At 41.4% G+C, this 16,773-nt stretch overlaps 1 protein-coding gene across 3 annotated transcripts in view; it reads left to right on the forward strand.

Annotated features, from left to right (window-relative positions):
- The window catches only part of Dis3l2 (DIS3 like 3'-5' exoribonuclease 2), a 303,393-nt gene that overhangs the window by 25,132 nt on the left and 261,488 nt on the right, over positions 1–16,773 (forward strand). For all 3 annotated transcript variants that reach the window (XM_051154243.1, XM_051154242.1, XM_051154244.1), the window contains exons 2-3: positions 11,377–11,524; positions 12,048–12,205. In XM_051154243.1, the coding sequence (XP_051010200.1) occupies positions 11,473–11,524; positions 12,048–12,205 (210 nt within the window). In that variant the 5' untranslated portion in view covers positions 11,377–11,472. The remainder of the gene's footprint in view (positions 1–11,376; positions 11,525–12,047; positions 12,206–16,773) is intronic.

Here is a 16,773-nt window from a genome sequence, read left to right on the forward strand (position 1 = left end):
TGTTTCTGCCCCCCAATCTCTAGAGTTTGTACTTGTAACCTAACAATTTAAAGTCACTTTCTGGCTTTGATGTCAAGTGTGATTGAGCTCTTTGATCAAGAGTTCACCTGGTGTGATATTGAAATTCTCTTAGAGATGAGACTGGAATGGTATGCTAGGTTACAGAGTGACAGCCAGTGAGGAAGCCTGAAGATCTAGAAAGACCTGTCCTCAAAATAGCTTTTATGTTTTAGTTAAAACTTGAGTTGTTAGCTGGGTGGTGGTGGTACTCACCTTTAATCCCAGTACTTAGGAGGCAGTGGCAGGTCAATCACTTTGAGTTCGAGGTCAACCTGGTCTACAGAGTGAGTTCTAGGGTAGCTAGTGCTACACAGAAAAACCCTATCTCTAAAAACCAAAAACCAACCAACCAATCAAAACAAAACATGAGTTGTTGAAGAAGAGGTTAGTGGTTGAGAGATCTGTTAGGAAACTTCTGTCATCTTTATGCCACATCATTGCGATAACCTCAATTCAGACAGCTAAAATCAAGCTGGACAGGAGCGAATCTATATGACCATTGTAAATTAGAATAGACAGAATTTGGTAATAGGGTATTAATGGAGGGAAACAATGAGGTAACTACTGTTTGCTGCTGAGGGATGGTAATGATGTCATTAATCTGGATGCAGTACACAGGTGGAAAATTTAGTTTGAGGAGAATACTAAATCGAATTAGAAGCATGCTGTGTACTGAGTGCTTGCCAGTATTACTCAGCAGGAAGTTGGAAAGTTAAAGAGCTTTGGACAGCAGGGTTAGAGATGGAGATTTAACTGTCTAAGAGAAGTGAGACAGTTGTCAGAACAGAAGCTCGTGTGTGGTAGAACCTAAGAGGTAAATGAAGGAAAAGGACCCATAGAAGCCCTGAGAGTTGGAGAGTCAGGAGACTAATGTACATTGGAGGCCAAGGGTGAGGCACTTATAATCAAAGGGTGACCAGCATTCACACAACAACAACAACAACCACAACCCAGAAACAAAACCAATAATAGAAAGCATTCCAAACCAACCTAAGACTAAAATAAAGTCTTGAGTCTGTTAGTATTTCAGTAATGAGGATTTTCTTCTGGTAATTCTAAAACCTTCATTTTGTTATATTGATGTATTATGGGACTTTCGGACCTTCCAGTGGTATAAATAATGACAGAAAAGCTTTTTAATATTTTAAAGTTTAGGCCTTTTAACTGGAGTAGTCTCCCAGCCAGCTGTCTAGCTTAACCCAAGTAATCCTAGCACTATATCCTGCCACATGGCTAGCTCTGCCTCTGTACCTGCTCTGGTCCATCCATTCACCTCAGTGTTTGCCTGTGAAGCTCCCATTTGCTTTCTTCTCCCAGCATCCCTCTCTGGGAATTTCCGCCCTCAACTTCTGGCCCAGTGTCAGCTCATTATTGCAACCAATAGGTAAGTGAGGAAGGAAGGATATTTACAAAATGTATAACTCTGATGATGGGTCATAGAAATAACAATACCAAGACCCTGCTAGTACATAGCTCTCTGCTGGTCTAGCAGTCAACAATTGAATACACAGAGACACCCCTTCACACAGTGTACCCCAATAGTGATATGAGGAAAACACAATCATGTTCAAACAGGGAGTAAAACAATATGTGAAGGAGAAGTAGAGGTGGTGAGAGACCACATTGTTACACTTTGTCCGGGATGAGAATGAGAGAAATGACATAGTAGCTTGAAGTGGGCATAAGGGAGCAGGCCCAGGCCCTGAGTTTTAATTGACAGCTGTTAGAAAGGCAGCTATGAAGAGAGAGGTAGGTGTGGTAACATTCTAGAGTAGACAGAGGATGAAGATGAATACACAGAAGATTAGGCTTAAATTTGCAGGAGGATTTTTGCCTGTGATACAGAAAAGCAAGGATAACACAGGTATGGAGAAGTCCTGGCAGAAGAGTGAGTCTATATAGGAGGAACTGGGAATCAAGATACTGAGAATGAAAATTAAGCATCTGATGCTTGTATTTTCAGTTTTGGTGTAGAAAATAGTGGGAGTCAAATCTTCCTTTACACATCAACTAGAAAAGCCAGGCTTCCTACTCCCTATATCTCCTCAAAGGACATTTGAGAAGTGATATGAGAGGTTAACCTAGGAAACTATAAAAACAAGAAAATATGACTATTATTTTGGACTGTTTTACTCTAGTGAATATTTGCTGATTTTTTTAAAGATCAGCTGAAAAGCCGAGCAGTGCATTTGGTAGCCTCTTAGAGGACCTGAGGTTAGTAGCTAATGTGGTATGTGGGTGATCTGCTGAGCCAGTCTTCTTTGAGATGGAGGCCCTGAAGGGTCATAGGGTAGGTGATTTGTACATAAGTATAGTGCCCCCCCACAGGACTACAGTTTTATCATGAGTACAGTTATAATTCATTTTCTTTTTCTTATATGCTTGGTTGAAACAAATTAAAGTCCTTTTTGGAATATGATATCTTTGTGATAGGCACCCAGTTCTTGTGCAAATATTTTGTCACTATGTCTTATTTAGAACATGGTCAAGTAACATGAACAAAATGAAGTAGAAGTGACAGAATTTACTGTAACCACAGGGACTTCTGATATTGCAGTTTTTGGGAACTGACTTTAGAGTATCTGTAGTTACCTTATTTAAAGAGATAAAGGCAAGGGTCAACATTTTTAGTAGAAAAGTTAAAATTCAAAAAGTGAGGCAGGTAAGATTGTTCAGTGAATAAAGATGGTTGCTGTCAAACCCAATAACCTGGGTTTGATCGTCAAAACCCACATAGTTGAAGGAGAGACCTGATTGCTGTGAACTGTCCTCTGACATCCCTGTGGTGCCATGGCACATTCTCATCCCTTCTATGAAATAAACAAAACATAAAAACAAGTTAAGTGAAAATGCAGGTCCTGAAAAAGTAATTGAAATTAGGATATTAATAATGGGTTTATTAGAAGATTAGATAGAGCTGAATGGAGAATTAGTGAAGTGGTAAAAGTCAGAGGAAAGAGGATAGAAAATACCAAAGAGCTTGAGAGAGTCATAGAAATATCGAGGAAATCAAGTTTATAATTGGAATCCTAGATAGGGTTGAAATGGGCAGAAGTAATGTTTGAAAAAAAGAATGATAAAAACCTTTCTCAAACTGATGAAATTATCAAGCAGATTCAAGAAACTTTATTGACTCCCCAAGTAGAATGAAAAGAAATTCATTCCTTGACTATGATGGTAAGTCTGCAGAATACCAAAGATAAAATGTTTCCAAAGTGCCAGGGATGGGGAACAATATATTTTCAAAAAGGAAAGAGACTAAAAGCTGACTTCTTGACAGAAACCATGGAGTTTATAAGACAAGGGAATGACATCTTAACCTCTGAATCTAGTTGATAGTCTAGAATCCTAAATCCTGCCAAAAAATCTTATGAAAACAAACATACAAATGTTCAAAAGACAAGATGAGTGGCTGTTATACTGGACAACACAAAGATGCAAGTTTCTATCTCTTTAGAAAACATGGAGTTCTTCTTTGGTGCCCCATATTTGACCACGTCCCCTGAATGGGGAGACCTGGTGGCACTCAGAGGAAGGATAGCAGGCTACCAAGAAGAGACTTGATACCCTGTGAGCATATACAGGGGGAGGAGGTCCCCCTCAGTCACAGTCATAGGGGAGGGGAGTAGGGGGAAAACAGGGAGGAGGGAGGAATGGGAGGATACAAGGGATGGGATAACTATTGAGATGTAATATGAATGAATTAATAAAAAAAAAAAAAAAGGAAAAAACCCCACAGAGTTCTTAAAGGTATTTTCATATTCAAGGCAGCTGGGAATGTAGCTCAGTGTGTAAGGCTTAGGGGGAGCAAGGTCTTACTTCCTGGAGCCCAATGAGACACGAGTCCAGTCCAATGCAATCAGCAAGAGACACTTTATTGATCCATCGCAATGGGGTCTGCCAAGCTCTATTGAGCTGGAGACCCCAAATAAGCAAGGCTTGGGTCTTTTATAGTCTTACAGAAGCAGAACTTAGTACAAACATGATTGGTTAGTTGACCTTTAAAATTATTGGTTACTGGTTATTTTATCTTTGAGGGGGCAAGAGCTCAGTTTGGTACACCACATGTTGTTAGGTGCTTGTGACAGGTATGAGGGTGTGGTTTTAGAACAGCCCTGATGCCAGCTCGGAAGGTACTGAGTGGCCAGGGTTGAAAAACAACTTTTTTATCTTTTCAAGTGGTACTTCTGTGACACACACAAACCCTGAACTTCAGTCCTCACCACAGCAAAAAGCCAGATGGCTCGAGAGTATCTTGGATAACATTCTGCCCTCAAACAGACTTTAGATAAAATTGGCAAATTCCTACAGAAAAATAAATTCACAGTACTGACCTGAGAACAAAGTTTTAAAATTCTATTTTTAAATTGTTATTTAAACAACTATTTTATATGTTTTAAATTTGATTTTTTTTTTTCAAGACAGGGTTTCTCTGTGTAGCCTTGGCCATCCTGGACTCACTTTGTAGACCAGGCTGGCCTCGAACTCACAGCGATCCGCCTGCCTCTGCCTCCCGAGTGCTGGGATTAAAGGTGTGCGCCACCACGCCCGGCTTAAATTTGATTTTTAATTGATTTTTAATTGATTTTTAATTGATATTTATGTTTGGCTTTGGTATTGACTGCACAGAATGATATTTAACATTTTTTCTGAAAGTTTAAAAGGTGCCCGTTATTTTTTTCTTTCAGTATTTGATAGACTTCACCAATAAAGCCATTTGCTTTTCTTTAGTAGATTTTAAATTATCAATGCAGTTTCTTTTTATATACCTAGATTTACCATTTCTTCTAGAATCAGTTTCAGTAATATGTGTCTTTTTTGTTTGTTTGTTTCAAGACAGGGTTTCTCTGTGCAGTCTTTGCTGTCCTGGAACTCACTTTGTGGACCAGGCTAGCCTCAAACTCACACAGATCCACCTGCCTCTACCTCCCAAGTGCTGGGATTAAAGCTGTGCACCACCACCACCCAGAATTAAGTTTTCTTATTGGCTCCTAGTTATTTATCATATTCCTTTATTTCCACATGGTATGTGGGGATGCCTCTGTTATATTCTTGTCCTGTGGGGATAGAATGAACCTTCTCCTATGTAACAGGTGGGGTGTCTGTACTTAAATACCCCACAGTCCAAGAGCACTTGAAAGAGACTTTACTACTATCCAGGAGACTCCTGGAGCCAGTGGAATCAACACAAGCCGGTCTGTGCTGGTTTGTGTGAAGCTAAAAGAGTAAGAATTGGCTTTTGTAATACCTGGGGGCCTCAGTTTTGGTGTTTTTTGCTTTTGTTTTTGTTTTTTTTGAGATAGGGTTTCTCTGTGTATCCTTGGCTATCCTGGACTCACTTTGTAGACCAGGCTGGCCTCAAACTCAGAGCGATCTGCCTGCCTCTGCCTCCCGAGTGTGCTGAGATTAAAGGCATGCACCACCATGCCAAGCCAGGCCTCAGTTTTGGAATGAAATTATTTTTCTTCAGTTTTCTTCTTCAGGTTAGATAATTTGGCTGGTACATTTTCAGATTTATTAAATTTTGTCTATATTAAGCTTCTTTAGTGAATTCATTTCAGTTATTTTATTTTTCAACCTAGAAGTTCCATCTAATTCATTTTTAAAAAGTTTATCTCTCTTGATATTATGTCATTGTCACTCTACTTAAATTTATAATAGTTGGTTTGATACCCTATTGGATAACTTATAAACCTAGATCCTCCAGAGATACCTTTTGTTAAATAACATTCCTTTCTCTGTCTAGTTTATTCTCTTGGTTCTTTGCAAGTCTTGTGACTTTTGTTGACAGCATATTTTCTTCTTTGCTTCCCTTTTCTTCCTTTTGAAGTTGGAGGTGCCACTTTTCTCCCTCTCTCCCTCTCTCTGTCCCTCCCTACTCCCCTCTCTCCAGACTGATTTTGTAGTAATTACCTTGGTCAGCATGTCTTAGTGGCTGTCATGTGACTGGTCACAGGTTTGGTTTTGGTTGTTTGGAAGGAGGCTGCCACTCTTCGTAGGTGCTTCTGAGGCTTGGGGAGTGGTTTCCGAGTTCAGGTGGTTTCCTGCCCTGCACTGGGCTTTCCTTCTGCATTCGTGAGATGTCGTGTTCCTGAAGTGACAAGTGGCTCCTTGTGGCATTTTCCTTCTTCCCTCCATGATTATGGTCATGTTTATAACTTTATGTACCCATTGACTTCCAGACCAGCAGGATAAAGTTGATACTCTCTTTCTCTCCTTTTCTTTCTCCCTTTTTATTTCTTTTTCTTTTTATCCTCCTATTCTGTCCCTTCCCTCTCTCTTCTTTCCTTTTTGGTTTTCTAAGCAAGGTCTCACTTGTGTAGACTTAGCTGGGCTCAACCTTTCAGCAATTTTTCTGCGTCAGCCTCCTGCTATTAATTCCAGGCATGTTATCATGATGCCAAATTGGCTTTAGTTTCCTGAGTCCTTGGATTGGAGGGATGAACCATCACACCTGCTTTTTAAAGACATGGTTTCATGTGGATCAGGCTGGGCTTGAACTTGTGTGACTGAGGAGTACTTGCCTTAAATTCTCATTCTTTTGCCTCTTCTTCCTGGGTGCTGGGTGACAGGAGTGCATTACCACACTGAAGGACCAGACTTAGGGACTTGTGGATACTAACAAGCACTTTATCCTGAGCTACATTGCAGCCTCCAAGAAGTTCTAATCGCCTGTATCAGCCCTTTGTTTTTCTGTTAAACTTCTGACTTGTCTGCCAATCTCTAGCTTGCTCTGACTGGTATTGCAAACTTGAATTAGTCTTGCTATTGGCCTTACCTGAGTCCTTGATCCTGGAATCACTGCTGTTTATTTCCAGGCCCCATGTATGGAGTTGACTGTGCTCTTCTCCACATAGACTCAGTTTCCTCAGCACTGCAACTGCAGCTTTCAGAGTGTGTTGCTTTTGCAGGAATTCGGCCTCATAAGAACTTGGGAGTAGCTGGGGTGGTAAGAGCCTCCATTTGAAGTGCCATACACCACACACCTCTACTGTTCTTACAAGAGCAGTAGACCTTCACAAACCAGTGCCCCAGTTTGATGTGTATTCCTAGTATCTAGATCTTTGTATTATTTCAATAGTTTTGTACAATTTTATTCTTGTTTTTGTTTTGGGGAATAATATTTGGTAATTCTACCATTTTGGCTCATTCTGTCTCTCTACCTCCCTTCTCCCTCCACCATTTCTTCCTCTTTCATTTTAAACATATTTGATTCAAATTGAACTTTTCAGCATATGTTATGAAGTAGGAAGCTGTTGGCTTTCTCAAGACTATGGTAAGTAGCTTAATGCTGCTCGTTGACTAACCTATGTGTTTGTCACTGAGTAGTAAAAGAATATTTGTTTGGTTTCAGTGAGCTCTGTTTTACTTTCTCTCCTTCCCCACCTTTATTATTGCACCAGTTTTGCCCTCATTTACTTTTTCCGGGGCTTGCGTCCTGTCAGCATCTCAGCTTTGCAGAGTTCAGCTTGTCATTAAGCTTTTCTTGACTTTGCTCCTTCTTTCCCTTCTTTGAACAGCTTCATCTGCCCTTGCTGCTCCTGAAGGATGAGACTAGGCCAAAGTGAGTGAGAAGGTACAACAATCCAGACATTCTCAGGCTCCTCAGTGTGTCACTGGGACTTTGTGCTTTTTCAGGTTTTAGCCGTAGGAACCTGGTTTGCCCTTGGCTCCCTCTTTCCCGTATTTCCTACCAGTATGTGTTTGCTGTAACTTGCTTTCTGTTCCAATAGGCTGCATTTATTCAGGGCTTTGAGCCTCTGCTGTGCTTTGTGTGTTGTGCTAGGTTTAGAGGGCACAGGGTCTCAAGCTATCATTGCTTCATATGCTCATGAGCTGTCTTGAGATTTACTTTCTCAAGTATAGTTGTCTTTTCCCCATTCATTGCCATGCCTGCCTTTTGGTACCATGTGCCATGTTGTCTGTTACTGTCTGTTTACCCTAGCCCATGGTGGGGCCCCTTTCTAGGTGTTGTTGGGCAGGGGATCATTGTTTCTCACTCTGGAAATTGTCTTGTTCCTTTAGTCTATCAGGGGAGTACTTAGGGTTTTTCCAGGGTTCACGAGCCTTCACAACAATGCTACAAGGAAAGTAAAGTTGTCTGTTGAGTCATTTTTACCTCCTGTCATGTATACTCAATTTTTCCTTGCTTCTTTCTATTGCTTTGGTGATCATAGGTGAGTTTGTGACTCTAGTTGTTAGCTTTTTCTTGCCAATATTATTGCCTAAATCCTGTGTTCTCTTCCTGTTCCTTGCTGACTTTTAAAAAATGTGGTTTCCCTAAATGACCCTGCTCCACATGCTGTTTTTACTATTTGTTCATTGAAGCATGCTCGTCTGTTTATGTAAGAACAAGGCTGCTCAGGCTCTTTATTCCAGGCACTGTTGGTGCCACAGGGGTGCAGTGATGGACCCAACCAAACATGTTTCTTCCTCTGAGGTAGAAGTTACAGGAATCTGGTTTCTGTAGTGATTTCTGCTGTTGATACTTAAATTGGGTAGTATCTTCACTTAATTTTGAATGTCTCACTGCCTCAGGATTGGTAGATAGGGGCCTGTCGTAGTTAGTGTTCTATTGTTGTGAAGAGACACCATGACCATGGCAACTCATATTAGAAAGTATTTAAATGGGAGCTTGTTTATAATTTCAGAGGTTTCATTCATTATTGGTATTACAGGGAGCATGGTGGCCTTCAGGCAAGTGCTGGAGGCACAAACTGATCAGAATACAGAGAAAGAGAGAGAGACTGGGCCTGGGATGGGCTTTTGAAACCTCAAAGCCAGTGACATGCTTCCTCCAACAAGGCCACACCTCCTTATCCTTCTAATTCTAGCAAAGAGTTCTACTCCCTGCTGACCAAGCATTCAAATATGTGAGCCTTTGGGGGTCATTTTTATTCAACCTATCACAGAGCCCATTCTCAATTCTGGCTCTTGTTTTTTGATTAAGTATTTACACCAGCCTTTCACCCCACTGGCACCTGCTGTTGTGCTTTAGGTTAGGCTCCATTGGGAACAAATTCTGATCACGAATTTTTCTTTGGAAACTTTTCTTGTTTTCTTATTACCTGACTCTGTTATCTCTTAGATCTTTATATTTCTTTTGTTGCTGTTTTTTTGTTTTGTTTTGTTTTGTTTTGTTATATTTTCTACTTCTTTTTGTTTTGTTTTGTTTTGGTTTGGTTTTTTGAGACAGGGTTTCTCTGTGTAGCCTTGACTGTCTTGGACTTGCCTTGTTGACCGGGCTAGCCTTGACCACCTGTCTCTGCTCCCAAGTCCTGGAATTAAAGGCACACACCACTACCGCCCGGCTTATTTTCTACTTCTTCCTGTTTGCATTTGTGGGGTTGCCCTAACTGATTTGTCAAGAATGCTCAGTCCTTGCCAGGACCACAGGGCCTATATTAGTGCTTCATGGGAAGATAAAGGTTACTTGATTTATCCTTTAGTTTACTCCTTTCTTTGCTGCAATGGACCCTTTTAAACCATTCTTGAACCATCTTTATGTAAAAGCTAGGCAATGTCTCCCTATTGATTATATTCCACTTTTCTACTATTTGTTAGATTATTCTACATGGGCATGTAGTCCTCAAGTAGAAGCCATCATTTTTTCTAGCACTTGGCCAGGCCTGATGCCCAGCCCCATCACTAAGAACCTACCCAGTTTCCGTGGTTGTATTTCAGGTCCTTCTGGCTGCCAGATGAGTAGATGAGTCAGTCAGAGCAGTGGAAGACCATGTCAGAGGCCCGTGTTGTCAGTGTCCACTTGTATAACTCCAGTCCTGGCCCTTCCTGTTGTCCTGCCTCATCTGTTTCTCCACGAGGTGCAGGTGCTGCTCTCAGTTCCATTCAGTTCTGACTTCTCTGCCAAGACAGTTCTTCCTAAAACAACTTTGGTCTATTGTTCTCCTCTGCTCATTCATGCTTCAGAAACTCCCCAATGCCTTTGAAAAACCCGGCTTGTTTTCTAGACCTTCCAACTTGTTTTAATTTCCTTGCCACTGCCTTCCTCCATATAGGCAGGACTCTAGCCAAACGGAATTAATGCTGCAAGAATCTGCCTGTGTTTTTCTGTTTGCATCCTGGTTTTTGTTCCCTTTTGCCAGAAGTATGCTTTCCTCACTTCTTAATGTCTTAGTTACTTCTTAAAAACTTTCCCAAGGTTCTCTCAGATTTCCTGAGCTGGACACACTCTCTCCTCATATAGAGTTATCCATGCTTTGAAAACCATGGCGCTATCACTTCCCAATGCATACTACTATGACCTATGACTTTGACCTTTTTTCTTTCATTTTGCTAACTCTTGTGCATTGCCCATATTTTTTAGATTAATAAGAGAATGAGTGCATTTCTGCATTAACCCTCAGACAGCCTAGATTCCTCTTCTTTTCCTTTCTGTTTTGTGAGCATATCTCTTTTGTTTCCTCCTTGTATTTGCATTAACTTTATCTTTCAGTCCCTTCATGCAGCACTAAGTGGCCTGTTACCTTTATCTTTGTTGTGTCTCTTCTGAGTTAATAACAGTTTCAGTTTAAAGAAAACTTTGATCATTTGGTAAGGCTTGTGTGAGGGAAAATTAAGGAATATAGAAGATATGGTTCAAAATAACATTTTGATCCATTTTGTGGAGAAGTGGTTGCTTAGCAGGATTTGGTAGTTGGTATAGATTTAACTCCAGGCTGGTGGCTAGTAGAATGAGAAAGCAGGAGCTAAGTGGCGGCCAGGGCCCAGAGGTGGGTCAGATACATAGTCTTAAGCTTTCATACGTACTCCATTACAGCTTTCAGAGTCCAGATCTTTTTTTTTTTTTAAACCATACTTTAAAACCCCATTTCCTTGGGGCTGGAGAGACAGCTCAGCAGTTAAGGGCACTGACTGCTCTTCCAGAGGTCCTGAGTTCAATTCTCAGCAACCACATGGTGACTTACAACCATCTATAATGAGATCTGATGCCCTCTTCTGGCCTGCAGTGTATATGGAGGCAGAATGCTGTATACATAATAAATAAATATTTTTAAAAACCCATTTCCTCCATTTTTGTGCATTTTACAAGCTAGACAGAATTGCCTACTTTCTTATTTTCTACTTCATTACCTCATTAGTGGAAACTTTTTAGGTGAAGTGCTCCAAAGGAGCCATGTAGTGTACCTATCCAAGGGTGAAGACCTTGGGTAGAACCGCAGTACAGGAGAATGTGACACCAGGACCCAGGAAAATGCCTTTACCATCTAAGTGCCTCTCAGTACTAAATTTCCAAGGGAACAAAGGAAACCACAGGTAACTGCTCTCTAGTCACCAGTTTCTTTTTGATTTTAGCTCGTGACAACTGAGCTGCTCAAGGCAGGAAGAACTGTGAGCTGAATAGTAGTGAGTCCCTGGATCTGGAGAGAAGAGGCCACCTTGGAACCAGTAATGAACCACTCTGACTACAAGCTGAACTTTCGGCCTCCAGGAACCCCCAGAGGTAGTGAAAAGAAAATGAAGCTCACCTTGTCAACTGGAGACTTGAAAACCAAGTGGACCGGGTGTGGAGTGGAGGGAGTTCTTTGGACTGAGGGAGACTAATTCTTTTAATGAACTGTTAAATATTCTTCTGTGTTATTTATTCTAGAATTAGGTATGGTCTCATTGTTTAGTTGATGGTGTACAGCCATTTTATTTCCTCTAGAAATGTGACAGTCTTTAAAGATTTCCTATTTATGAGGGTTTGTATCTACAAACAACAAAGTATACCAGATCCATTATTCAGATTTTGCTCTGTGCATAGTGCAGTGCTTACTTAGAATTAAGGCCTTCACTGTTTCATTTACGCCGCCGTACCCATCCTTTCCCACTTGTGCCTGCTTGAACTCACGGAGAGGTTCATTCTCTTGCTGACCTTATAAGTAACAAGAGCAACAACAAAACACAGTGACACATAAGACCTCTAGTTAAGAAAATAGAGACGTTTACCTGAGGGAGGGCTGACTGCTGCCTCATGTTTCTAGGTGTGTCCTCTGTGGTTGGCCCGCATGCTGTTGGTGCTTCGCCAGGTGACAAAAAGTCAAAGAACAAGTCCATGCGAGGGAAGAAAAAGAGCATATTTGAAACCTACATGTCCAAGGAGGATGTTTCAGAAGGCTTGAAGAGAGGAACGCTTATCCAGGTGCTTAAAGCCTACAGGTTGTTTATCCCTTGAATATGTGGGACAGCAGCAGTCTCGTCTTTTAGACTTTTCCCTGTTCTGTGTTGTGTGTCTTGACATGGTGCAGGCAGGGTCTGTGCTTCTTAGACCTATAGCATGTGTAGAGGTGGTTTGTACCACCAGTTTCTCATAGGTAAATCTCTGAGAGATGAGAAGAGAGCCTTTGTAGTTCATGTCACTGTTGCCTAAGAATGCTACATTGGGAGAGATCTCCGTGAGCCAGGCTGGGGATTGGTGCAGTTGAACAAATAAGTATAAGAAAATGAGCTTTCTAAATGAAGCAGTCAATGTGAGCTGTTAAGACAGATGTGGGTGGTGGGGTTGGACCATACCAACCACTGAATTGTTCAGTGTGCCAGAAGCACATCAATACTGAATGACTGGGTAAAGTTGTAGAGGAAACAGTAAACAGTATTTATTGAATGCTTTTTAATTTGCCTAATCTGTTCACAGGCTATTTATTCATTGGTGTGGCTGAGCAGATGTTCATTGAGCATCCATCTTTGAGCCAGGAACACTTCCTGTTAGGAAAGTGCTGCATGGTGAACTTGTGAAACAGTATGGGATAAGGCAGATTAGGTTTTCTTGAGTGTGACATCTAAGGTAGCTAGTAGGTAACAAGGTTGGAGAAGGAAGCATGACCATGCCTTCTTTGAATTAAGAGTGTTTCATAATTCTTGGAAAGAAATACTGCCATGTTGTACCCGACTCACTTACAATTACTGAGTGATGGCTGGGGAGATGGCTGTCAGTGAAGTGCTTCTCACACAAGGTAATAGCCTGAGTTTGATCGCTAGCTCTTGGAGAAAAGCTGGGAGGAGTGGGCAGGGGCAGGGGCAGGGGCAGGGGCAGGGGCAGGGGCAGGGGCAGGGGCAGGGGCAGGGGCAGGAGAATTCCTGGGACTTGCTAGCTGCCTGCCTAGCCCCAGGTTTACTGAAAGACTTGGTCTTGAACAGCCAGGTGGAGAGTTACAGAGGAAGACACTTGATGTTGACTGCTGGCCTCTTTATACCCATGTATATACATGCACACACACACATGTATACACACATGCGTACCGGTGACTGAGTCCCATCTTATTGTGAAAACTCAGATTCAGTTGTGTTTTGGGCAGAAGATTCATCCAAACAGTAGATATTAGCCTCTCTGATCTCTGTTTATTTACCCCCTTTCCATAATCACCTGTGGTCCAGAGCACATGTGACCAATACAGACACTGCACATCACTAATTTCTCACACATCAGTTGGTCTTTTTGAGTTAGGCTTTTTTTTCGCCTGGATGTCTGACAAGTTTCTCTTAAGAGAATAGAAACCATATTTGGACGTGTTCATTCGCTGATATATTTGCGTGCTTTCCAGGGTTTGACACTTTGCCTCCAAGTATCTTGGCCCTTCTTGTTTCTCTCTGAGGTCTTGATGTGCCTTTCTCATTGCTGTCTCCTGCTTCCTCTTTTTAGGAATATGCTATGTCCTGATTATCTTGGACTTCTACATTTTTCCTCTAAAACCTGTACTTACTTTGTGTGGTAGTTCGTGCTGATAGCCCCAGTACTTGGGAGGCAAATTTTTGTGAGTTTGAGGCTAGCCTGATCTATCTAGTCAGTTTTATAGTGAGACCTTGTCCACAAAACCAAAATCCAAACCAGCACCAGCACCAGCACCAGCATCACCATTAGCAGCAGCAGCAAGAACAGCAACAACAACAATCAAACCAAAATGAAACTGAGTTTAGGACTCCGCCTAGACTTTGTTCTTGCCATCCTGGTGCTTGAATTGTTTCCTCCCAGTAAAGTGTGAGCATGCTTGCCGTGCAGTCCCTGGTCAGCCTGTAGTTAAATGTCCCCCTCACTTCTCTAAGCTGAGTTGGGTGTTCCTACCTTCATGAAGTCAGCTTTGTTGTCGGCATGTTAACTATTACCTTTGTTTGGCTTTTCTGTCTCCCCAAATAGACTGCTTGTTTCCTTAGTACACATTCTACAGGTGGGTCTGGTGCCTGGGACATGGCTGAGTTACCAAACTCATACTGAGTAAATACTTCTTTTTCCTGGCTGAATAGTTGCTGCCTTTTGAAGAAGAGTGAGGGATGTCAGTTGTTAAAATTTGAGAGAAAAGCAGCTTTGGATTCTGAGTATAGAAGTACATTTTTATGAGGTAGGGCTAGGACAGTGTTCTGCACTTGTGTTAGTTTTGCTTCCTTTTAATTTTTGCATTTGAAGTGACTTTCTGCTGGCGTTAACACAAAACAAAAGATCTGATCAATATAACAGCTCACATTCCCAGGAGTTTGTAAGTGATTCCTCCTGGCCTATGACATCATAAGCCTGTACAGCCAGAGGCCCTCTTCCCTCTATCCCCCACATATGAGAACAGTTGTTCTCTGCAGATGGGGTGAGGAATAGGTTCCAGATATGAAGTCACCATGAGAAATATACAGCATTGTAAATAAGATTTTCATAGGCAGAGAAACAGTACATCTGCTCTTGGATAAGATCTGTGTAGCTGTCTGGGTAAGGTAAAAAGCTAGACAAAAAGTTATATTTTAATGCCATTGGAGAAAATTAAGTATATCAGATATACTTAGAAACATCTGTCAACTTTTGTGTTCAGATGAAGGTATGTCATGACTTCCCTTTTCCTTATCAAGGGAAAAGTTTTTAATTGAGAAATATTAAGATCTTAAAAATTAGTGGAAGATAGTATTAGTCAATGCCTGGACAAAAAAATTGAGATTTCATTGTTTTGTAGGAAAGAGGAGGTCACAGTAACCAAAGAAACCTCTTTTCAGCATTTGGAAATGAATAGCAACAAAACTTGATTCGGTGCCTCTAGTTTTCTTTTTTTATTTTATTTATTTATTTATTTATGTTTATTTATTTATTTTTTATTTTATTTATTTTTTGCCTGTAGTTTTCTTAATAACCAAGTTCTCACATCAGGGTGTCATTCCTCTGTACATAGGCACAGTATTGGTTGGTTATTATGGGAGGTGCTGTGAGAGGTGGGAACATGATAGATATGCCTGGAGGGAGCTCTAGTTTAAGGGAATAACCAAAGAGACATGGGCAAGGAGATGGTAGAATGGTAGAATTGGCTCTTTCAGAATCTAGATGATGCGTTAACTAGTAGATGTCCAAAATAAGCTCTCAGAGCTGCTGGAGGCATGATGTCAGGATTCCTTTTGGAACAGAATATTGGTGAGATGTTTTCAACCTCAGAAAAGGCCTTGTGGTAGGACAGAGGACACGATGGTATTATTTCTAGGAATTTCAGTCTTTGTAAAGATTGAGGTCAGGGGGCAAGAGAGTTGGCTTAGTGGTTAGGAGCACTGGCTGCTCTTCCAGAGGACTCAGGTTCAATTCCCAGCACTCATATAGAGGCTCACAGTAGTCTGTGACTACAGTCCCAGAGGATCTGTCCTCTTTTGGTTTCTGATGGCACTGCATGCACATGGTGTACAGAATACAGGCGAAACACCCACACACATAAAGGAAAAAAAAATTGAGGTCAGCTTAGGTGTGTATTAAAGAAGAAAATAGTAGGGGTGACATTATGATGGAGTGCTGAAGAAGAGAGGCGACATTTAGAGATATGATAACAGGGACAAAGGGGGAACTTCAACTCTGCAGAGATTAGGTAATTAATGAACTGAAGAAAGGTTTCTTGACAGCCTAGTGAATGTCGAGCATTCTGGAATGAACACTGGAAAAGTCACTGGAGTAATTGGCAAAAATAACTGTTATAATGAAAGAAATTATAGGCTGGATCATCACTCAGAGAGAAAGATGAGAGAGAATAGATAGCAGGAGCTACTTCGCATAGTGTGAGGGAAGGCCTCTGTGAGCTTATCCTGTAGGTGAGACCTGAAGGGCAAGAGTGAGCTAGCCATTTTCAGCCTTCGGAAAAGATTACAGGTAGAGAGATCAGCTAGTGGGAGAACAGCAAGCAGAAGACTAGATGTTTTTGAGGATTAAGAAAGAAGCAGCTTTGTTTGGCCTCGGTGGGAGAGGATGCCATTAGTCCTGCTGCAACTTGATGTGCCAGGGTGGGTTGGTACCCATAAGGGGTGATGTCTCCTCTTTTTTGAGAAGAAGGAGAGGGTGAAAGCAGGAGGATGGGGTGTGTGTATGTGTGAGAGGGTGGGACTGGGAGAAGAGGGAGGGGCTGAGATCAGGCTGTAAAGTGATTGAATGAATGAATGAATGGGGAAAAAAGAGAAAGAGGCAGCTTTTTGTGACATGAGGGAGCAAAGGTAGAGTTAGGCAGCAACCAAGGCATTTAGGAACTTAGATGGTGTTAGAAACTTGGATTTCATTCAAAGAACAATGGAAAGTCATCAAAGGGCATGAAGTAGGAAGAACATAGTCCGTTCCACATCTTAAAAATATCTCCTTGGCTATTGTGAGCTGAGAAGACCTGAATGGAAGCTGGAAGTCCACTTAGAAAGCCATTGAAGTCCATTAGATAAGAAAATATGGAGACATGAAAAAGATAAAAAAAGGGTGGTGGCAGTGAGGAGAGGAGTGCATGG

This window comes from Acomys russatus, chromosome 12 (assembly GCF_903995435.1).
Source record: "Acomys russatus chromosome 12, mAcoRus1.1, whole genome shotgun sequence".
Lineage (NCBI taxonomy): Eukaryota > Metazoa > Chordata > Mammalia > Rodentia > Muridae > Acomys > Acomys russatus.